At 33.2% G+C, this 25,247-nt stretch overlaps 1 protein-coding gene across 2 annotated transcripts; it reads left to right on the top strand.

Moving 5' to 3' along the window:
- The first annotated feature begins 5,468 nt into the window (after positions 1-5,468).
- On the top strand, positions 5,469-12,612 carry LOC115954765 (receptor-like protein EIX2). Of its 2 annotated transcripts, XM_031072697.1 has the most exons (4): positions 5,469-9,244; positions 11,072-11,141; positions 11,451-11,620; positions 12,396-12,612. In XM_031072697.1, the coding sequence occupies exon 1, from the start codon at positions 5,495-5,497 to the stop codon at positions 8,567-8,569; it is 3,075 nt and encodes a 1,024-aa protein (XP_030928557.1). In that variant the 5' UTR covers positions 5,469-5,494; the 3' UTR covers positions 8,570-9,244; positions 11,072-11,141; positions 11,451-11,620; positions 12,396-12,612. The 2 variants fall into 2 exon arrangements, with proteins under 2 accessions (XP_030928557.1, XP_030928556.1); XM_031072696.1 differs by having other exon boundaries at positions 11,072-11,620.
- Positions 12,613-25,247: the final 12,635 nt, after the last annotated feature.

Here is a 25,247-nt window from a genome sequence, read left to right as displayed (position 1 = left end):
ATTTGTTGTGTTAATTCATCGGACAGTTTAATGTGTGGCACCTTGAGATCCATTCCCTACCTACAAACTATCTCATGATATATCAACTTAAAAATGAATATTGGTTTGATTGTTTTTTCATCCCATGTTTGAAATATCAAAGGTAATCATGAAGGGATTCACCAATGATTTTTGTGTTTTTAGAGAAAACAATAAAAATAAAAGATAAAAGTTTTAAAAATGGAAATAGCTATCACAAATTATGTAAACAAGTAAACATAGTGGGATTTATAAAAAAAATGACGAATCAAAATCCCATCTAAACAAGTAAACATAGTGGGATTTATTACAAATGATGAATCAAAATCCCGTCTAAAATATGTTACACTTTTTGTGTTAAGTTTAGAAAATTGATATAAATCCAAATGAACCTAAATAAGTGCCCAAAATATGGAGGGTCCACACTACAAGACTTACAATCAATGCTTGTTTCCAAAATGTGTGGTTACATCAACAAACAAACCCACGAGTCCAAATTTTCTGTCCCACTTTTCCTACTCCACCCTATGCTCCACCAATAAAAACTTGCCACATGTTCACCTAACTAATTAATTACTATCATTAATTAATAATGATAGTATTAATAAGTTAATAATGGTAGTATTTAATTAGTTAGATAAACATGTGGCAAGTTTTTACTGGTGGAGCAGGAAAAGTGAGACAGAAGATTTGGACTCCAAACCCACACGGCCACGTTGTCTATATGGTAGCAAATTCCAAAATCTCATATTGCATATTTCTCAAAAAAATAAAAAATAAAATAAAATCTCCTATTGCATCAATGTAATGTTGAATGTGCATGTGAAGAAATTTCATCCCAGTATAGATCTTTTTTGAAAAAGTTTTTCCCAGCACGAGGAAAACTTCTAGGATACAGACACAAACTAGAAAATCAAGGTTTCTTTTTTCCATCAGTTTTTGACACTTTCAAATTTATAAAATGGTAAAATTAACACTCTGCTCCACTACTCTGCATTTCAAGAGTTTGTTTGAGTAAAGGTTTTTTTTTTTTTTTTTTTTTTTTTTTTTTTTTTTTTTAATGCTTTTTGCTTTTCATCTCAATTTCTTTTTTCAAATAATCTAACTTTTTTTTTTCAAATAAAGTAGTTTTTAATTTTTTTTTTCACACATTTAACTTTAAATTAATAAAAACTATATTTCTTTTGATAAACACTATAAGAATAAGTACGGACACCAAAACTAAATGCAATGTGCTTGACTCATGCACAATAAATATCGATACCTTTAAAAAGACACCAATATCTAGGACAGAATCCATCCAATGTAATTTGTTTAGCAACTCCACCAAAAAAAAAAAGTCTTTGGGAGCTCCAGAATTACTTAAATTCTATCTAATTTTTGTAAGGAAAAAGTTGATAGATACTCTAAGAACATTGGTTTAGAAAATATTTTTAATATAAGTCGGACTTTTAGCATGAAAGAAAATTGATGTCTAGACAAATCAAGCTAAGGCTGACCAAATGAACTATATTCTTAATTTCTCATATCAATTTGTTCCATATACAAGACTTACAGAGTTACAGTCAATGCTTGGCATTTAAGAGTTAAACACCTTTTCTAAAGTCCAAGCTCTAAAAGCTTGAGAAAAAATCCATTTAAACCAACACATAACAGGAAATTATAAAGGAATTAAAGGAAAAAAGAATTGTAAAAAATAAGAAAAATTTAATCTATGCTTAAATTCTTATAAGGATGAACACAATATAGCATTTTTTTTTAAAATAGAGATAAAAAGTCTATGCTTATTTTGTATGTATGATAAAGTATCCTGTCACAAAGGTTCATTAGTTTTCAAGGTTATGCCATCATTTTCCATTTGTTCTCATCTTATTGCTGGCAAAGCAGCAAAAGCAACGGATTAGAAAACATGTTACTAATATCTTATGGTATGGATCATAGGATAAGCAAATTTAATGACAAATCTACCATTCTAAGAGGAATTACTTGTTAAGTGTTTGACATCCCAACCAAAATCTATTATTTGATTAGAATTACAATTGATCATTCTTGAATTATATTTTCTTGCGGGATTTTAATTATTTTAGGTAAGGCAGTTTCCAATTGATCCTAAGTCTCTAATTAAAACATTCATGCTTATGGACTTTTTTGTTTTTTATAGTTCAATCGTTACAACATGGTGAGGGTGTCCTCAATTGTTACAACATGGGGAGCCAACAATGTCATTAAAGTAAAAGACTCTTGATCATATTTCTATACATGCCACCATTATTGGTATTTTATTTTCATTATTTTTTCCCAATTGACGAATTCAATCCAGCTAATTAAGCTATTAATATCTGCAATAGGAACTTTAAAATCAGTGGAACTAGAAGTTTCATCGTACATATTCGTGGCATGAATTTAAAAACAAAAGAACAAAAGAATATAGTCACTAAAATAGCTAATAAACATATAATAACTTCATTTGGCCTAACATCAATACATTATGCACTCACTGCAAAATCTCTCCTTTTTTTTGTTTTTTTGTTTTTGTTTTTGTTTTTTTGGTTGAGAAAGATAGACTTTGATTTTGAGGGAAAGTTGAAATTGGTTAAACAACCAATAGTGCCCTATTCCACAATGAATTCAGGACAGGAGAACACTGCTACTTCAAAAGCATGGCCAATTTCATGGCATATTCTCTTTGGTAAGCACAACCTGTACATTATAAATGCTATCAGCATTGACAAAGTTTGATACTTAATTCTACAACCCTTTTTTTCCTTTTGGAAAATGAAAGACCATGCCACTGCCAATGAGACTACCAGGCACCAGCCACTGTTTCCCAACAAATTTGGGAGTGACAACACGACCACAAACACTTTGATAAGGAAACATTATCAATTTACTCTAGACATCATTACCCAGAATTACAGTACAAATAAAACCCAAAATATATGGAAATTTATCATGGAGCCAATACTAAAAACCTACATTTTAAATGAGCAGACACAACTTACAAGGAAGAAAAATTGGAATCTCAAATTTAGAGTTTTTCTTTGGCGCCATATGGAACTAAACCATCTTTAGAAATAAATTTCTTGATAAGTTTGTATCACAGAATTTTTCATTATTTTGGAGAAGTCTTAAAATGCTATAGTTTCATTCAACAAATCAACTAAGTTGTAACGTATAACTTATGTGTCTAGCTTTTCTTTTCTTTTTTTTGATGGACTTATTCTGATTAATAGTTGATCAATTTGTTAACTCATCCGGCAATTTAATGTGTAGCACTTTGAGATCCCCTTCCCTGCCTACAAAGTATCTCATGATATCAACTTTAAAATGAACATTGGCATGATTTTTTGTTTCAGCTCATGTTTGAAATATCAGAGGTAGTCATGAAGCGTTTCACCTATGATTTTTGCGTTTTTAGACAAAACAATATGAAGAAATGATAAAAGTTTTAAAATGGAAATAACCACTAAGGGTCCGTTTGGATACAGCTGAAAACTGAAAACTGAAACTGAAAACTGAAAAACACTGTAGCGAAATAATTTTTAAATGTGTGAATAGTATCGTGGGACCCATTTTTAATGAAAAAGTTGCTGAAAAGTGAAATTTGTGGGTCCGTGAACAGTACACGATGTGCTGTGATTGGTCCAAAAAAATTTGAAAAGTCAAAGTTTGCGGCTACTGTTCATTGAACAGTGCATGAACAGTAGCCGCAAACCCAAAACGCGTGAAAAAAAAAAAAAAATGAAAAACGCAGACGCAGGATTGGGCGTTAAATGAAAAACGCAGACGCAGGATTGGGCGAAAACGCCCAATCCTGCGTCTGCGTTTTTCATTTTTTTTTTTTTTTCACGCGTTTTGGGTTTGCGGCTACTGTTCATGCACTGTTCAATGAACAGTAGCCGCAAACTTTGACTTTTCAAATTTTTTTGGACCAATCACAGCACATCGTGTACTGTTCACGGACCCACAAATTTCACTTTTCAGCAACTTTTTCATTAAAAATGGGTCCCACGATACTATTCACACATTTAAAAATTATTTCGCTACAGTGTTTTTCAGTTTTCAGTTTCAGTTTTCAGTTTTCAGCTGTATCCAAACGGACCCTAAGTCTCTATCTTTTTTTCCTCTCTACAGACCACGGAGAAGTTATCACAAATTCTATAAACTACGAGTAAACAGAGTGGGATTTATAACAAATGACAAATCAAAATCCAGTATTTTTGCTTGTGTTGAGTATAGAAAATTGATATGGAGCCAAATGAACCTAAATAAGGGCCCCAAAATATGGAGGGTCCTCATCTACAAGACTTATTACAATCAATGCTTGTTGCCAAAATGTGTAGTAACATCAACAAACAACCACGTTGTCTATACCTATATACGGTAGCAAATTCCAATATCTCCTATTGCATCATTGTAATGTCCAATGTGCATGGGAATTGGGAAGAAATTTCGTCCCAGTATAGATCTTTTTTGAAAAACTTTTTCCCAACACGAGCAAGACTTCCAGGATATACACACTAACTAGAAAATCAAGGTTTTTTTTTTTTTTTTTTTTTTTTTTTTTGACACATTCAATTTATAAACTATAAATTTTCTTGATGATAAAATTAACACTCTGCTCCACTGCTCATGCATTTCAAGAGTCCATTTGGGTAAATGCAGTTTTTTTTTTTTTTTCCCCTAAATTATCTAACTTGATTTTTTTTTTTTTGTGCAAAAAACTATAGCTTTTAATTTCTTGTCACACATTTAATATAAAAATTACAAAAAAAAAAATCTTTTGATTATTATTAATATTCTATCATTTGAAGTAGTATCACCTTAAAAAAAAAAAAAATAGACAATCACTATAATAAATACACAGCCACTTAGAAGTTTAAATCAAGTGGGACATATTCCATTTTAAAGATCTTGAATTTTCTTTATTTTTTATTTATTTATAATTTTGATAAGATAAAGAATGACGAGGAATAATCAAAGCTCCGTGTAAAATAAGTTGTAGTGCACTTTTATCAAGTAAGAAACTTGATATATTTATAAGAAATGAACCTATTTAGAGTCCAATTAAAGAAAGTTTTGACATCACTTTTATGGAAAATGAAAAAACTTTCAAAACATTAATTGTTTTTTTTTTTTCCATAAAAACTTTCTTTAATTAGATTGTTTGTTAGCATGACCCTTCTTTTATTATTAGACTAAAATACTAGTAAGTTTTTGGTATAAATAATCATTAAACCTATTTTTGTCCCACAAAATGGATGCATCTACAAGAGTGACAGAGTCAATGCTTGGCGTCAACTCCCTAATGTGTGGTACAGATTGAAAGCATCAAAAAACCGATTAAGATCAAACAAACTCCTCGAGCTCTTCAGCACAATACAATAAGACAGTCCGTTTCCTATAAATTAGCATGCCATTAGTGGCATATTGTATTCCATAACAAAATCATAAATCAGTTTTATTTTTATAAAGCATGGTGATGGAGGGTTCCTTGAGAGTAATAGCTGTTACTATAACTCTTTGGTTACTCAGTGTTCATCCTAACTTCAGCACTTCCGAGTCTGAGGTTCGCTGCATTGAAAGCGAGCGACATGCCCTTCTGAAGTTCAAGCAAGACCTTAAAGATCCTTCAAACCGGCTTGCCTCTTGGACTGCTGCAGCTGATGAGGATTGTTGTGGCTGGGCGGGTGTTCTCTGCCACAACCGTACAGGTCATGTCCTCCAACTCCATCTCAGAACTTTTCGTCCTCTATATGACGATCTTAGAACTGATCTCCAATGGCATACTCAATACAAAGTTTATCAGAGGTCAAGGTTTGGTGGTAAGATAAACCCTTCTCTACTTGATTTGAAGCACTTGATTTACTTGGACCTCAGTTACAATGATTTCCAGGGTGCTCAAATTCCTAAATTCCTCGGTTCAATGGGGAGCTTAAGATATCTTAATCTCTCCTTTGCGGGATTTGGGGGATTGATTCCTCATCAACTTGGGAATCTCTCTAATTTGCACTATCTCAATCTTGAAGGTTATTATAATAATTTGCATGTCATGAACCTTCATTGGCTTTCTGGTCTTCCATCACTACAACACCTTGATATGAGTGGTGTAAACCTTAGCAAAGCCTCTGATTGGTTACAGGTGACAAACAAACTCCCTTCATTGTTTGAGTTGCGATTGTCTGATTGTGAACTTTCTTGTTTCATCCCACCACCGATACCTAGTAGTATTAACTTTTCATCTCTCACCACCCTTGATCTTTCATCCAATTGTTTTGAAAATACTTCGATTTTTTGGGTCTTTGGTCTTCATAATCTGGTTTCTCTTGATCTATCTTACAATTGGTTTCAAGGTCCAATCCCTGTTCATCTCCAGAACTTGACTTCACTTAGGCACCTCGATCTGTCTGAAAACATTTTCTCTACAATTCCCAATTGGCTATATAGTTTTAGTCATCTTGAGTTCCTTAACCTCATGCAAAATTTTTTGCAGGGTACAATCTCTAGTGCCATTGGAAACCTAACATCTGCCATTAGCATAGACTTGTCAGAGAATGAATTTGAAGGAAAGGTACCAAGATCTTTGGGTAATCTCTGCAAGTTAAGGAAAATTGGATTGTTTAGTAACAAATTGAGTCAAGAGATATCTGAACTCTTAGAAAGTTTATCAAGATGTGTTTCAAATGGACTAGAGATCTTAGATTTATCTTATAATAAACTTTCTGGGCATTTGATTGATGAACTTGGGCAATTTAAAAATCTGGTCATCCTTTCCTTGGGGCATAATTCAATTTTAGGTCCAATTCCATGGTCTATAGGAAATCTATCATCTTTGAGATTATTGAACCTTGAAACTAATCAAATTAATGGAACTCTCCCTCAAAGTTTTGGACAGCTTTCCAAATTAGAGTATCTGTATATTGGTTTAAACAAGTTGGAGGGTGTAGTATCTGAACTTCATTTTGCCAATTTAATGAGATTAACAACACTTGTTGCATCTCAAAACCAACTGAAGTTAGAAGTAGGAAACAATTGGATCCCTCTTTTTCAACTAAACTCTTTAATTTTGGGATCATGGAATTTAGGGCCAAGATTTCCTTCATGGATTTGTTCACAAAAGCATCTTCAGAATTTGGACATATCTAACACAGGGGTTTCAGATGCAATTCCTCTTTCATTTTGGAACCTTTCTTCTCAGTTTATTTATCTAAATATCTCCCATAATCAGATCTACGGAGAGATTCCACAAATCCCACTGATTTTCTCCACTCCTTCAATACTTGATATGGGTTCAAACCACTTCAAAGGTCCATTACCTTGTATATCCTCTAATTTGAGCTATCTTGATATTTCTAACAATTTACTATCTGGATCTATTTTTCACTTTCTATGTTACAAGATGAATGAGCCCAAAAATATGAAGTTCCTCAATCTTGGAAAAAATCTTTTATTAGGGAAAATAAGTAATTGTTGGATGAAGTGGCAAAGCTTGCTTGCCTTAAATTTGGGAAACAACAATTTCTCTGGTGCTATTCCAGCATCCATTGGATCTTTGATTAATCTTAGGTCTTTGCACCTATACAACAACAGATTCTCTGGAAAATTTCCATTGTTGAAAAATTGTAGAGACTTGTTTACTGTTGATATTGGTGAAAATGAGTTTGTTGGGAGCATACCTTTGTGGATAGGACATAGACTTTCAAGGTTGAAGATTCTCAACCTTCGCTCCAATAATTTCCTTGGTCAAATACCAAAAGAATTTTGTGCTCTAACTTCACTCCAAATATTGGACCTTTCACATAATAAGCTACTTGGAAGCATACCTAAATGTGTTAACAATTTCAGTACCATGGCCAGAAATAGCAATTCCAATGATCCCATTTTTTTGTTTGGTTGGTCAACAAAATCTAGTTCTGTGCCTTTTGAAAGTGCATTGCTTGTGATGAAGGGGAAAGTTCTTGAGTACTCCACCACTCTTCAACTGGTAAAAAGTATAGACCTTTCCAAGAACAATTTATCAGGAGAGATACCTACAGAGGTGATTAGTTTGCAAGGATTACAATCATTGAATCTGTCATTTAATATCTTGAAGGGAAGGATTCCTGAGAATATAGGCGTTATGGGAGCACTAGAATCTCTTGATTTCTCTGTAAACCAACTTTCAGGTCAAGTTCCTCAAAGTATGTCAAGTTTGACATTTTTGAGTCATTTGAACTTGTCAAACAACAATTTAATTGGGAAAATCCCTTCAAGTACTCAGCTACAAAGCTTCAGCGCCTCTAGTTTTTCTGGAAACAAACTTTGTGGACCTCCTCTTATTGATGATTGTTCTATAGATGATGTAAGACCCAACACTGAGAACAAAGGGAGCAATGGTGGGCGTGAAGTGGATTGGTTCTATGTGAGCATGACACTTGGATTTGTGGTTGGGTTTTGGGTTGTATGGGGTCCGTTACTAATGAACAAGCAATGGAGAATCATGTACTTTCAATTCCTAGATCGCATGGGGTACAAGCTAGGGATGTTTTGGCACAAACTTGATAGCTTTTAAATGTTGTGAGATTCTTATCTTGTTACTAGCCAACGTTTCTTGTGGTGCATGGATATGTTGTAGTTTCATTTTGTAATAATATGTATCTTTTGTTAGCTCAAGTCATTTTGAAATAATTTGTAGACAATTTTTTTTCTTACATGTGTATTATACTCATGTTGTGGTATTATATTAAGAGAATTAATTACAATTATATTATGGATTCAAGTGATAGCCTACTGGTACTGGTATCCCCTTGGATTCCAGATATTTATAGTTCAAACCCCACATTTCCTGTCTCACCATTCGCATAACAAAAAAAAAATCATCAACATACGTACAGAGAGGCCTTTAACAGCATCAGATTAGGAAATTTAGCAACAATAGTAAAGCAATAATTTGGCATTGTTGGTTCATAATTTAGCAACAATAGTAAGCATAAGGGGGTATTTCCTATTTCTAGTTCATATGCATATAATTTGGCATTGTTGGTTAGCGTACCTGATGTGGTCTAATGGTGTGACTTGCAATTAACAGAGAATGGAGTTAGGATTTGCACACCAGATGTCCTGCTCAATAACTTTTCTGATATTGTGGGTATTTTCAAAAACAGGAATAAGGTTATCCGCTTAATGGGGTCCCTACCAAAGGATGGCTTTCTGTGGATTTCACCTTCAAGGAGCTAAACTGTTGCCTGTAAGTAAGAGTTGTTTCAAATTCTTTGTATTTGCTTTTGGCAACTTGGGTGTCTTGTGAACCAGATATGATGATTTGGTAGCACATTTTTCTTTAAATATGGTTGGACATTGTAATTTTCCAAAGCTATTCTTATGGAAGGAAGGAAATATGAGAATAAAAGTGCGTTTTCAACATTAAAATATCCTTTCCAATGACTGTTACAGTGGCTATTTGGCTGTGTCGTTTATTTGATATAATATTTTGCATTAACAATTAGTGACATTTTCTGTATTTCTAACCACTAACTCTGGGAGTCTTCTTTCGAAATAGTAAATCTGATGGCAATGCATTCCAAACTCTCACTGTTCAAGATTTGCTTCAATGTTCAAGCCACCAGGTTTATGGTTGAACATTCAGGATAATAAAAAAGACATAATTCTGTTAAATATTTTATTGGTGTCTTCTTTCTTCTTCTTCTTTTTGGTAAGATGTTTCTCTAAACATGTAGGATCTGGTCGCACAGCTATCATTTTGACCAACCCTTTTGTTCTAATACTTGTGCAGCAACACAATTTGAGTATGAGAAACTTTGTACTTTCTGTTCCTAAAAGTGTCAATTGTCAATTATATTTCATCACCAAAGGTTGCTTTCCTAAGAAGAATTACAGCACAATTTAATCCAAATATGACAAAACTGGTCTTTTAGTTTCTAGGACAAGATGAGATTGAGCCTTAAACCAACCAGAATTATGGTTCTCTCTTACAGAATTCTTGTTCCTAAGGCTTACGTATGGCCTGTAGATGCAACTAATCTACCTCATGCGTGGATGCTCATAAAGAAGGGCTAGAAGTTTTTGCATCGGCATTTGCAAATGATGTTCCATTTAGCTTCAGTTATATTTTATGATCCAGTAACTGAGTTCTTGAATTACATTGACAATTGAAACTTCTCTGTTACTGGTGCACTGGATGACTTCCCCAGTAACTTAGGTACTACTGGAGCACATTGAATGGTGCTCTCTCATCTCTCATTCATGGTGGTGTGTCTACCATGAATGTGAGAGGAGGGAGCACTATTTCACTACACTCTGGGAGTACATAAGAAGTTTCCCCTTTGGAGAGTATTGGTTCAGTATAAAGTTTTTCTAGCGGTTTTGATTTCTGTACATTCTCATAAAAACTTAAATTGTACTGCCTACCTGAATCCCTTTACAGATGCACTGGATAATGATCAAATCAATAAAGCTTCTAATTCCGTGCATTGGCTCAAGACGCCTTGATGAATTTCTCCTTTGCCCATTTCTTGACCCTATACCACATTCAATGTGAAGTGATTTGCTCTTTGTCAGTGCAATCACGTGGATATTGTGTGCATTTCCAGATATCCTTGAACAACTTTCCTGTGTTTTGTTCTAAACTGGTGCTATTTCTAGCTTCATATGGATGCATTTGTGATTCATCCTACCCTTCAAGAGAAGTAAAAGTTTATTCAAATGTTTTTTTTTTTTTTTTTAAATACTAAAACTCACACTGATTTTTGGAGACTTTTCAATTTTGTTCTCGGTCCTGGAACTATCTTTAATGCAGAGGTCCTTGATCAGGTTATTATAGACTTTAAAAGGAATTTTGTTGTGTTAGTAATTGCAAATGAGTTTGTACATCACATGCCACAATTTCACTTTCAGAACTGAAGGATTAGAATACCATTGCTTCTTGTTGCATTTCATTTACAGTAATGGCTTTTGATAATTCTGACATAATTAGTTATTTTTCTCAATAAAATTATTGCTTGCTCATTTCAATAATATTTTCTTCAAGATGCTGATTTCTCTACTCACGTTGCAGATTGCTTTGCTCATCTATGTCAAAATGCTTCAGCACAATGATTCTTTTCTACTCATAACTGATCGATAAGGTTGTCTACCTGTATTTTTTTTTGAAATATATTATGATTTTTAGAATGTTATTGTTGGCCTTTGTCTTTTGCCTTCCTCACTCTCCAGCGAATCCTTTAGTCATCTCTAAATATGGAGCAAGTGGAGATTTCCCTGGTACGGATTTATCATATAAGAAAGCGATTGATGATCATGTAGATGTACTCGACTGTCTTGGACGATTGGCAAAGGATGGGACTCTGTTTTGCTTTACCATTAATTTTTTTTAAGCATACCTGTGCTAATATAATTAGGTGGAATGGTAATTAAATTGGTCAAATTTTGTCTAGGGGGCTCTGGTGTGCAGAACCATCTTCAAACTCTTCTGCACTGGACATTGCAGAGGCCAAGGAACTCTTGAAACAGGGGAGGTGACATTGGCTGCTGAAGACTTCTTTTATGACTTTTTTGAAGATCCAGAGTAATTTTGAGACAGTTTCAAAATATATCACAACTGGAGGTACAAATTGGATGCTAAATTGTGTGGATTTGAGGATATACAATTTACTTAATGCTATCTAATATTTTGATTGTTATTTGAAACTAATGATGCAAGATCTGTTGGATAAACATATGTAGAAAGGAATATAGCCTGGATATGCAGTTCTTAATTAAAGAGAACCTTTTAACTGATTTAATTGGCTTGAATCATTTGGTAGAGTAAAATGATGAACATATGTAATTGGTATTAGTTGTAAAAAAATAAGGGGGAAAAGAAAAAGACTCCTTGTAAAAAATAACTTAACAATTATTTTTAATTGTTTTTTTTAATAAGACAAGACTTGTTAATTTCCTCTTTCTCTAAATCTTATATGCATGCTAGCATAGAACCAACACAGAAGCAAGTCTTTGTAATCCATCTTTACTTTTGAATGTATGACAAAGTTTCACTGTCACAAAAGTTCATGAATTTCGACACTTATACCATCTGCTCCATTTTTAGTCAAGGTTTGCTGACAAAAGCAGAAGATCAGCGAAAAGCTAGTTACTAGTATATATTGGCATGGATCATAGGATGAACAAATATAGTAAAAAAAGCTAGTGAATCTCCCAAGAGAGGACCTGCTTATTAAGTTTTGAACTTATTAATGAATATTTATTTTGTTTGCAAACGAGTTGTGCATAGCTGGAGTCTAAACTTTGTTTCTAGAAATTATCAACTAGGCCTCTGAACTCAATGTTTCATTGATCTCAACCACAAACTCATGCTCATAGCTGTGCCCATTTGTTTGTAGGGAAGTTTGTGAACGAGTTTCAAGACAGTTGCAGAGTTAATTACTAATCTGTTGCAGCCCTTTGAGTGTTAGTTGCCAATATGTTGTGATTCTTAATTGGGCATTTACAATAGTTGTTAATGTATTTCCACGTGACTTCGTGGAAAAACATCATCTCCTTTGTATAAATATCAGTGTATATCAGAATGTGAATATTTGAATGAACGGTGGTTCAACTCATTGAGCTCCAAGTTCTTATTTTTTATGCATTTCTGCGTTGTCTGCATAACAAGTCAATAAACTTTAATTAATAACAAACAGCTGGTGAATCCCTGAAGAGTGGACCTGCTTGTTAAGTGTTCTCTACCAAAATCTACTTTGTTCTACAAATTGTTATCACAATTCTAATCTTTCAATTTTTGAATGAATTTTTTTCCAGCAGGATATTGATTGTATTAGGGAAGGCAGTGTACAATTAGTCCTAAGTTTCTCCAAATAAAAAATTCATACAGTTGGATCATATTTCTACACACACCACCATTGGTACTTTGTTTGATATTTTCTCTGAAGTCAACCAATTTCAATTGGTTGATTATGCTATTGATATATCCAATTGCAACTTTAAAATGATAGGCATCGGAAGTTTCAACAATTGCACATATTGGAGGGATGAATCTTACCCAAAAATTAACGTCAACTGTTTTAACCATTTTTTGAATAACCAAATCTAAAATTACTAACAAACATAACAACTTATTAGACACTGCTTCATGTGACCTGACATCAAATTCTGTTTTAAGTCGTTTTTAGTGATCTCACTTTTGATTCAATAATCGCTTAACCTCCTTAAACCTAAAGCGCATAACCTGTAAACAAATCATATTCAATTATATTGTATCCAAAACCCAGACGTGCCTAGCCAAAATGAATTTGATTCATACTCCTTAAAATGTATATCCTCTCTCATGGCATATTCTTTTTGGTATGCACAACTTGTACATTATAAATGCTACAAGAATTGACAAAGTCTGATGCTTAATTCTGCAACCAGTTTCTTCACCATTAACCTTTGCAACACCAATAGCCGCTTTGCAAAATCTACCAAGACCGTTTGTTTGTAAAGCTCATCATGATCTCTATGTTGGAACTATAAACAGAACTCGTCTAGAATGCATTCAACCCTTTCACTTCATTTTTTTAGTCTTTTGACTCTACTTCAAATAATACAATTCAAATCTCAAATTGAAAATGTTCAATCAATATCTAAATATATATATATATATATATATATATCTATATCTGTATGTGTGTGTGTGTGTTATCTCTTATTACAACTGTCCCAAAAATAGTAGGGAAACATGTTTGAAATCCATTTTTGAATTGTTAGTACATTCTTGTGAATCAACAGGTTTCATGAAATCAAGCAAAGATTCAGATTCAGATGACTGAAGTGACCTGCCATAGACATTGTTATTAATGTAGGAAGGACAGCGTGCATGCCACCCTCTTCAAAAGCAGATTAAAATCCCTCTTGCTCTGCATATTTTTTGAATTTTTTTTTTTTTCAATTCTCAACCTTATTTCTTTCTCAATTTATTTTCCTAGAAAATTTAGGCTTTGATTGAAATTCTTTTGCTGTGTGCATGGTTTTGGTTTAATTTAAAAAGTATATGGGCTTGCTAGTTTTTGTTCAAATGACAAATGTTTTAATTATAAGGAGTATATGCCTTTTCTCCAATATATCTTCACATTGGTTTCTTTGGCTTTTACAGTTCTATAAATATGATATGACTCTTTTAGGTTTCAAGATTTGATCTAAAGATAACCCATGCATTTAGATGTTAGAATTTCTGTCATCACCGTTGTCAGCACTATCACCATAATATAGTTGGTGCTCATCTGTTATGCTTGATTGTAAGAATTAACCAGTTCTTACACAGTCTAAGTTCATATTCATTGTTGGATTCTCCCTCGTCCTAGAGGACATGGCTGGGTGTTTACTTCAAGTGTGAGAATGATACTAAAATTTGGATTATATGGACTTAAATCCAAAAGCTTGTGGTTGACGAGACAACTTTGGAACTGAGTTGAGTTGTGTGTGTTTGCAGTATGATAATAACCGGCAACACATTATTGCACTTTATGCAGCACGGACATGGTGTCAATAACCTCAAAAATTGCTTTTAGTAAAGCAACCTAAGATAATATTTTCCATCATTTGTCTCTCTTTTTTGTGGAAGGTGCCGAATACTATTCTCTTTGGTTTCCTGTGTAAAATTCATAAATATCCTCTTCCCAAATAATTTTTTAGAGTTGCTTCTAGTGACAGAAAATGTTGGTGCATGTAGTTTTCCCAACAGATAAAAAGACTCAACAACAAAGCCTAATCACGACCATTTGACTTAATTACATAAAGCCTGTTTTATTCTAATCATTCCACACTATACGGCCACATTACTTTTGGTAATAGTTCACCTTGTCTTATTTCTGACTACCACATCCATTCTTGGTGCAATTTTAATAACTGCGGCAGTTATTGTAGAGGTTTTGGTAACTTTCTAAGATCTCAACTTCAACAAGATTTATCATATCTCATTCCACTGCCTAAAATTGTAAAAATAGTCCTTGTGTGGTATATATACATACACATATGCCATTGTATTCTGTATACAACAAGTTTTCTCTAATTGTTAATTGATCACTGAATACCTATCCAGTTGAAATAAAGTTTTTGTTTTCTATATAGCAATGAGTTTATTTTATCTTCAGTAGTACAATAGGTCTGGATTTTTATTTATTTATTATTTTTTGTCACCTGGATGCTTACTTTCTAGAGGATGTCCAGACTATTCCAAACTCTAAGCATAAAGCAATTAAGTGATAGCTTTTAGGGTTTTGGTAATCAAAGTGTTTGAGTTTAATTCTAATGTATTCTCCAGAACATAATTTGATAAATTTGGTGGTCAGTAATGTGTATTTGGTGATAGATTTAAATGCTTTGTGTAGTCTTAGCTTTTTGGTCCTTTATAATGCTCTCATAATTTGATAATGTCAAATTTAGTTACCCATTTGCAACAAATTCTTCCAGAACATTATTGTTTAATGTCAAAAGTTTGGTTCACATTCATGGAACTTTAATAAGAGGCATTCTTAATAATCACAATTTTGGTTAATAATTGCTTCAAATATTCACACGTAAGCACATGACTTTCTAGTAATAGCATTCACATTAGTAGTTGTAAAACCATAAAATTCTCAATTTTAGTTTGTCCAACCACTATTTGTATAATAATATTATTATTATTATAAGAAAAATGAATCAATGCTAGTGAATTTTTTTTTTAATTTATTAATTTTGATTCTATTTTTTATCACTTAATAACTTATTTAGCTAAAAAAATTAAGAAAATTAAATTGGACTCCTCAATTTTTGTAGTGTAATGAACAACTGTACCAAAATTAAGAAAATTTGATGGGACATGTGATATAAAATTAGACTTAAATTTGATATATAATTGTATTTTATCTCGGCTTTGGCTTTAAATGTAAGAAAATACTAAAACCACAAATTATTTTATGAAGTTTATTTTTATAAACTACTAATATTGCTAAGTAAAAAAGTGATATTAATAGTAGGTCAAAATAAGAACTAGTAAAAATTTATTACATTAACAATTTGTAAAAATATTGTAAAATAATTTATGACTATAGCATTACTCTTATTTATATTATTATATATATATATATATATATATATATATGATTGGTATATTTACAAATACAATAATTTTGTAGGGATATTATCATGCCGTCCAATGCAATAAATTTGTCTTGAAATTTGAGAGTGGAATCGACAAATTCAGCAATTAATCAATTAATGATAATCCACATTGTGAGCTTTAAAATTAGTACAATTTGGCTTGGTTTTTGTAATTCCAACAAGGAGTACTAATTTATAATCTCATGCATATACATAAGTACATTTTAAAATATGCAATTAGATGCATCTATATAATTCCTACATAAGCCAATATGATCATTGTAAGGACACGATTCCTGCGCGGCCCAGTGACATCTTCGGGTTCACGCGGGAGAGATCCCTCACAATACGATTTGTAGAGAGTGGGCTTGAAAAGCTTGGGCTTGGTCACGGGGGGATGGTCCGGTCTGGATTTCAGAAAGATCCCTGTGGAAAATGGACTGGGCCTAAACGTTTAAAGCCCCGCCATACTGCCACCTCTGAGAATGGGATCCTCGGACTTGATCCGAGGGCCCTTGTGGTCCTTTCCGGCTGTCCAACGGAGGGCTTTCTCTGTTCTGTGCATGGATCGTTCCGGCGATCTTCCTCATGAAGTCTCCCTTTTGCCTCCCCCCTTGCTAGATTCACTTACTTCTCCTTTTATACTAGTGTGCGTTCGATGTCCTTCGTCCACGTGTAGGGTCAGTCTTTACAAATACTGACATTGGTCCCATCAGTCTAATCCCGGAATTGTTGGGGATGACTTGATAAAGCTGTAGAGTACGGTTCTGCCAGGCATTGGGCCTTATCCAGAAGGGTATTTAGGGTAATCGCCCCAAGGTATTTTGGATTTCCTTACGAATTTATCCCTTTATTCTGGGCGGATTATGGGCCTGTCGAGGACTAGACTGTCCTCGGCTGCCTCCCAAAAATTGGTCCGTACTCGGCGTCATGGAGCTTGGGCCACAGTTCTCCTCGGATTGGGCCCTCAGACTTTCTAAGGGCAAATGGGCCTGGTCCACGAATTGCTGGGCCCCACAATCATTATTATATTTTTCTAACTCTTAAAAAAGCCATGTAAAAATATTCTTTAGTTATAAATGCAATTTTTGTTTTTTATTCTAGCTAGAAAAATAATATTATTTTATTTATTAACTTAATTTTTGTTATTGTGATGCAATAAATTACGATTTAAGTTTTTTAATTATATTTTCTTGAATTATCTTACTCAATTTTGATTCAAATTAATGCTCTCTCTTTCAAATGATAAGGGTATGTTTGGTAACTATTTTTCACCTTATTTTCTATTTTCAAAAAAAAATTTCTATTTTTAAAACTAAAAAACTTGTTTGGCAACCCAAAATGGATAGAAAACAAAAACTATTCTCAAAACTAAGGGTATATTTGGTAACTATTTTTTCCCCTTATTTTCTATTTCCAAAAACAATTTTCTATTTTTGAAGGAAATTGAAATTTGTGAAGGAAACTGAAAACATGCAAATGATTGTTTTCAATTTCTAATTTTCAAAAGTCAATGAAAACATGTATTTAATTTAATGAATTTATCTCATTTAATGAGTTATCATTAGAGTTTAAATCCTAGTAACAACATATTTTAGTATTTTCTATTTTTTTCTTCAAAAAACTATTTTTTTAATTTCAACTAACCAAACATGTTTTTGATTTCAAAAATACAAGAAAATTGTTTTTTCTTTATATTCCCAAAAACAAGCTTTTAAAAATAGAAAACAAAAACTGTTACCAAACATAACCTAATTTGTAAAGAAAACTGAAAACATGCAAAAGATTATTTTTAGTTTTTAGTTTTCAAAATTTAATTAAAACACACATTTGGTTTAATGAATCTGTCTTATTTAATGAGTTAGCATTAGAGTCCAAATCCTAATAACAACATATTTTAGTATTTTCTATTTTTTTTCTTCAAAAAACTATTTTTTTTTAAACTAACCAAACATGTTTTTGATTTCATTTTTTTTCTTTATATTCCCAAAAATAAGTTTTTGAATTTAGAAAACAAAAACTGTTACCAAACATAACCTAAGATTCTTAAATAAAAAATAAAAAAAAAATGTTAAAACTAAAAATTCAATATGCCATATAATTTTTATATTTAAAAATAAATAAATCATTCTTTTTGAAAATGGTGTCAGATTTAATATAAAACTAAGAATTCTTTATTGTTGTAATGAATGATAAAATCTTGCACCAAAATTAAGAAATTGATTTCACACATGACACAAAATTAAATTTCAATTTTAAAATCTATTATATATATATATATATAGAGAGAGAGAGAGAGAGAGAGAGAGAGACGCATACACACGCTATCACCTCATTCTTTGCAACATTTCGAATTTTTTTTCTAAATAACAATAAATATTAAAAAATTTAGTTAATTGTCACGTTTCAAAAGAATGTTGAAAACTAGCATCTCGAGTGTCTAAAACTCGAGTTCCAAGATAAAAATCGAGTTTTTAAGTCTCGATTTGTAAGTGGATTAGTTAAGAGTGGAAAAAAATTAAGCTGAAAATCGAGTTTTAAAGACTCGATTTCCATAAATTGAATAAAAACGCCGCTATAGGTCTATAAAATGTCACTATAGGGCTTAAAAACGCAACTATAGGACTCCATAAAATCTGTACGTATAAAAAAATTTTCCAGGAAAACGCCGCTATAGGGATTTAAAACGTCACTGAAAGGCTTAAAAACGCCACAATAGGTGAAATTTTTTTCGCATGAAACTCGAGTTTTAAAGACTCGAGATCTATGTGGCCTTTTTCTAACATGCATCTCGAGTTTCAAACTCGAGATGCTACTTTTCTTTATTGTTTCAAACGTTGCCTAACTAACTATATACAATTCTTTTGCATTGCTGTTTTGCACATTGCCTCTCTGATAGGTCATAGGAGTTTCTTTCAGCTTTCCGTGTTTTTAATTTTTAATGCTTAAAACTTTTTTTTTTTGAGAAGGTAATGCTTAAAACTTTAAAGCATATTATTATATCGAAAAACTGAGTTCTAGTTTATTAATATTTCACAGTATAGTACCGCTACACACTCTTAATATGATGGTCACTTCACAAATATAAGTTTATATTATATTCATCCTTATAAGAATTTAAGCATTGATTAAATTTTTCATTATTTTTGACAACTCTTTATTTCTTTAATTCCTTTATAATTTCTTGTTATGTGTTGGTTTAAATGGATTTTTTCCCAAGACTTTAGATAGAGTGTTCAACTCTTAAATGCCAAGCATTGACGGTAAGTCTTGTACATGGAACAAACTAAAATTAGAAATTAAGAATATAGTCCATTTGGTCGGCTTTAGCTTGATTTGTCTAGACATCAATTTTTTTTCTTGCAAAAATTCCAACTTATCTTTAAATATTTTCTAAACCAATGTTCTTAGAATATCTATCAACTTTTTCCTTACAAAAATTAGACAGGATTTAAGTAATTCTAGAGCTCCCAAAGGCTTTTTTTTTTTTTGGTGGAGTTACAAAAAAAAAAATTGTTACATTGGATGGATTCTATCCTAGATGTTGATGTCTTTTTAAAGGTATCAATATTTATTGTGCATGAGTCAAGCATATTGCATTGAGATTTGATGTCCGTACTTGTTCTTATAGTGTTTATCAAAAGAAATATAGTTTTTAGTAATTTAAACGTCAAATGTGTGAAGAAAAAAAAAACTAGTTTATTTGAAAAAAAAAAAAAGTTAGATTATTAAAAAATAAATTGAGACAAAAGCAAAAAGCATTAAAAGAAAAAAAAAATTGCCTTTACTCAGAGAGACTCTTGAAATGTAGGAGCATGTAGTGGAGTCGAGTGTTAATTTTACCATCAAGAGAATCTATAGTTTATAAATTTGAAAGTGTCAAAAACTAAAAGAAAAAGAAACCTTGATTTTCTAGTTAGTGTCTGTATCCTAGAAGTCTTCCTTGTGCTAGGAAAAACTTTTTCATAAAAGACCTATACTGGGATGAAATTTCTTCCCATGCACATTCAACATTACATTGATGCAATAGGAGATATTGGAATTTGATACGTACTAAATAGACGATGTGGCCATGTGGGTTTGTTTGTTGATGTAACTACACATTTTGGGACAAGCATTGACCGTAAGTCTTGTAGATGAGGGCCATTCATATTTTGGGCCCTTATTTAGGTTCATTTGGATTTTTATTAATTTTCTAAACTTGACACAAAAAGTGTAGCGTATTTTAGGCAGGATTTTGATTTGTCATTTGTGATAAATCCCACTATGTTTACTTGTTTAGACGGGATTTTGATTCGTCATTTTTGATAAATCCCACAATTTTTTTTTTAAAAAAAATATTATTATATAAATATGTACTAATTTTAGCAATTTTGTTCTATAAAATTATATTTTGTTTCCCTTAAACAATATCATTGATTTTTTCAAGAGTAATGCTATACTCACAAACATTTTTACTAATTGTTTTGATAGCAAATTCATATTGGTTCAAAATAATGAACTGCTGATATGGCTGTGAAATTAATGAACCTTCGTGATAGTGCGACTTTATCATAGGTGCAAAATAAGCATAGACTAAAAAGATTATTTCATCTGTTTTCATAATTATAAGAATTTGAGGCCAATGAAATTGGCGGCTGGCAAGTCAAATTTTATTTAAAAAAGAAAAAGAAAAAAGCTAAAAATAAATTATAGTTTTTTTTTTTGACATATTTTTCCTTTCATTCTTTTATAATTTTCTTATTTGAAGGTCAGTAACTTAAATACCTTAAATCATTCAGTAATGTTAATTGACCTTTAATCAATAGTAGAAAAAATGACGTTAAGTGAAGTCTTATTGCACAGTAGGTATAGCTTTGCTTTCATGAGTCTTTTATTCATTCCAAGCTCATTTGTTAGACTTTGAGCTGACCTTAGTCGAATCTAAACGTGATGATGCCCCGGCCGTGGGTTCAATTGGCTATTGTTATTTTTTAAGGGCCTCAATAAGTCTCTCTCTCACTCTTTTTATTTTTTATTATTTTATTTTAAGAGTTTCAACCAATAATGGCATCAGCTCATGATAATGCTTTTTATCATCAAACCAACCAAGACACTAATCGGTTTTTGGTATAGACAAAGATTGAACCCCAGATCTCTTTTTAGTCATGATCTTGTGACCCTATTGCTTGTATGAATCAAATAATAAATAATATTTGATTTGAATAAAATTTGACATGCGTGTTAAAAAAATAAATATAGAATCTTTTGTAAATGGTAGTAATGGCATTGTGATAAGTCTTGTAGATGGGAGCTCCATTTTGTTGGCCCTTTTAGCTTCATTTGGGCACATATCAATTTTCAATTTTCCTACAAAAGTTTTGATAAACTTGACAAAAAAATGCATTTTATTTTAGACCAAACTTTGTTTGGTCTTAGTCATTCATCATTCATTACGTGTTTCAAAATTTAAAAAAAAAAAAAAAAATTGCAAGGATCATTGAAATGGAATAAGTTCCAACTCTGATTTTAAGTTGTCCCTGGGTATTATTTATAGTGATGGTTTGTATTTGGGGGTTTTTTTTTTATTTTTTAATTTTTTATTATTATGAATTATAGGTACTACTTGGAATGATAGAACATATATCTATTCTAAAACTATATAAACAAGTGTTTAGAGACATTTTCTTTTTTTAGTTTAATGTCAAAATTTCCATTCATCTCAATTTTGGGTTCACACATTTGTCTAATGATATTATGCATTTGGAATCTATTGATATAGTCAGGACTTGGATGAGGCTAATACCAAAAAAATGAATAGTAATATAGCATTAAAACCATATGTTCATATGTGGTATGCATATGTTCATATTTTGGTTAATCTGTCTTGACTTCAAATAGACTTGAAAGACATTTACAAAACACTTTTGTTCACGGTTTGGCAATCTACACTTAGACTCAACAATAGAGGGAAAAAAAAAAAAAAAAAAAAAACTTAAAGCAATGTAATTTGATTTTGAATTTTGGGTCTTATTTTCAAAACCACAATTTATTTAATTTCTTTGTAAGAAAGCCATTGATGATGCCTAGATTGTCAGCCAAGGATGATCGTCCAGATTGATATCGTTCTCAACCAACCCGATCTCCAAGAATGAGTGAAGAAAAGAAAAGATGTAGATCACCGGCGTGGTGCCTGCCAAAAAGCCTCCGATGCCAAAGTCAGAAAAATTGACAAAAGAGAAGTTAAGAAAATAATATGCTAGAGTTTTAGAATTACTTTGTATCTCCCTTTTGGATTTCATTGCTATGTATTTATATGCACACACGCGGGTGATTTCTTCTAGCCGTTGGTGGAGCCTTGATGGAGACTTTATTCTCTCCTGGTAACGCCTCTGTGGGGTGTTATGGTGGATTGCCCTTCCAACGGTCTGGAAGCTAATCAATGCTTTGTAACGGTTCATTGATGAGTGAAGGTGGATTTATTCGTCCTTGCTTGACGACCATTGCTGCCAGGAGGAACTTGGATAGATTCCTCGTCCTCGATCGTGGTAATGGACGACGATAATATGATCAAGCTTATCAACTGCCCCCTATTCCGAGGTCGTCCATAACTTGGACGGTCACAGGAATACGAAAGGGTTTATTGATTTATTGATTTATTTATTATTATTTATATGTATATATATATATAAATATATATATATATATATAAATATATATATATATATATATATATATTTTTTTTTTTTTTTTTTGCGGTTGTGGCATTTGGGGTTCTGCTCCGCGTTGATTGCTTAATGGCAGCTGTGACACACTTCACGGCCACATGGTTGATTTTGATTGGCCGGGGGGTCTCGTTTTCGGTGAAATTCTTTTCAATTTTCCCACACTTTTCAAGGTAAAACCTTTTGATTTTTGGCTTTCCCTTTTACACTTCTTCATCTTCTCTTTGCGATTAGTTTCTCTGACTCCCTTAGTTGCGTATTTTGCTTTTAGTTTTCTCAGTTTCCTCCCTAATTTTCAAGTACGCCCCTTATTTACGCTTTCTTTCCTTTTTGAATTTTGCTTGTATTTGTGTCTTTTAAGTTCTTTTCTCTTTCTGTGCTTCCCTTTCTTCTTTTTGAGTGGTGTTGTTTCTCTTAAATGGTGGATAACTCCAAAGTTAAACGTACCTCTCCTTCTGTAGCATTTCTTTTTTCCTGCTTAGGGGCTTTAGTGGAATCTTCTGGCGACCCATTGGGTACTCTTTCGCCTAACGATTCATACCCACAAGTTGAGGAATTTGTTTTTAGTGGTAGTGACTTAGGTTTAGCGTTGGGTGATTTATACCCTTTACTATACAAATCTCAGGTTTGGTTTCAATCTGTTCAAGGGATCCTAAAGGGGGAAAATATGGGGTCTGAGGAGGGCTCAAGTGACTTAGAGAGAGGCTCGTCTTCTAATGTAGGTGAGGAAGGGGCCAGGGTAGATACAATGACCTTCGTGCCTTCTCACGCGCCTTCGTCTTCCCATTCTCCTGCTTTGACCATTGCCTGTCCTTTCCATGCCCTCAAGGAGAAATGTTCCTTGAAAATAGAGGTCTTTAGCAAGTTCAAAGATAGGTTCCAGTTTCCCAAGGGGACTAGGGCTCGTCTTCCCAGAAAGGGTGAAAAGGCTTGCGCCTTCCCTCACGGGGAAGTTTGCTTTTATGAGGCTGCGTTTTCGTGCGGCCTCAGATTTCCCGTCCATTCGTTCATCATGGAGCTTCTACACCATCTAAACCTTGCACCAGGGCAACTTATGCCCAACTCGTGGAGAATAGTCGTTAGTTGTATGGTGATTTGGACGACCATCACCGACAAAGATATGATCACGATCAATGAGTTCGTCCATCTATACCGTTTGAAAGAGTCCAAGGAATTTGGGTATTATGAGTTTGTACCTTGGAATAGGAAGTCGCGTCTAATCGTTGATCTTCCGTTGTCCTTTCATTACTGAAAGTCTAAATACTTCTTTGTATCGGGTGACAGTTGGGAGATACTGTCTGATGATTTTTGGGAGAACGTTCCTAGGTTGCTGCGCCGGTGAGAGACCCCTTTGATTGGTGCGTTTGCTCCTCATGAGATGCCCCTCTCCCTGTTTTTCTCTTTTTTTTTTTTTTTTTTTTTTTTTTTTTTTTTTTTTTTTTTTTTTTTTCTTTTGTGTAATTTTTCCTTGCTTTTGTATTTTGCAATCAAAGAACGTCCTGAGCTTGAGAGCAAGTTCGAAGATCGGGTTCAGGTGGCAATCAAGTACATAAGGACGATTGACGATTTTGGTGAATTGATCATTCCACGCACTTTAGCTCGTCACTGCTTAGGGCCGGAGCCTTCTCTCTACGTCCTCAACACCCTTCACCGAGAAGAGAAAAGCGTAAGCTGTCTTTCCAAATGGATTCGTCTTGTCTCTTTTTTCTTCGTCCTTAACTTCTTGTTTTCTTTGGCATAGAGATGATGACCAAGTTTAACAAGGAGATGTATAAGAAAATCAAGGAGAAGAAGAATGAGCCTCTTTCCCATATTGGTCAGAGAAGGCTGAGGATCATGGATAAGGAAAAGGAGAAGGAGGTGGTGGAGAGAGGTTCGTCCACACCTGCCTTGGACCTGGATGAGGGTCAAGCTGCTTCTCCTGGCATTTCTGTTGAGGAGTTGGCTCGTCCTTTAAAAAAGCAGAAAGTGGTGAATAAGGGAAAAGAGAAAATTGGTTCCAATGTTTGGTCTGATGCCGAGACGGCTATGGACCATGCTAATGAGCTCCTCACTTCTGGGGAGATGAAAGAGATCTCGAGTGTACCCTCCCACAAGATGGTGAGCCGTCACATCCACAAGCTCGTGCAGGTAATCCTCCACATCTTCGTCTTCTTTTTCTTCGTCCTTAATTGTTTAACTGTTTTTATTGACTTTGGTGGGACTTTCCACTGTAAGGTGTTGGGGGAGACCATGCATATCACCACCCAGTACTTGGCAAATGAGGAGAAGGCCATTGTGGCCAACTCGAAGGTGGAAGTGCTTGAGGCTGAGGCTTCAAGCTTGTGGAAGGATCTGATCACAGCCATGGACGCTCTCAATACTTCCAAGGGACAGATTCAAGTTTTGACGGAGCAGCTGGAATCTGAG

The sequence above is a fragment of the Quercus lobata genome, chromosome 8, assembly GCF_001633185.2.
Source record: "Quercus lobata isolate SW786 chromosome 8, ValleyOak3.0 Primary Assembly, whole genome shotgun sequence".
Lineage (NCBI taxonomy): Eukaryota > Viridiplantae > Streptophyta > Magnoliopsida > Fagales > Fagaceae > Quercus > Quercus lobata.
The sequence above is the reverse complement of the archived record's forward strand: the minus strand, read 5'-3'. Positions and strand labels throughout refer to the sequence as shown.

Bases quoted from the DNA above. Each gene is read 5' to 3' on its own strand.
- LOC115954765 (XM_031072697.1), top strand. From the start codon at position 5,495: ATGGTGATGGAGGGTTCCTTGAGAGTAATAGCTGTTACTATAACTCTT.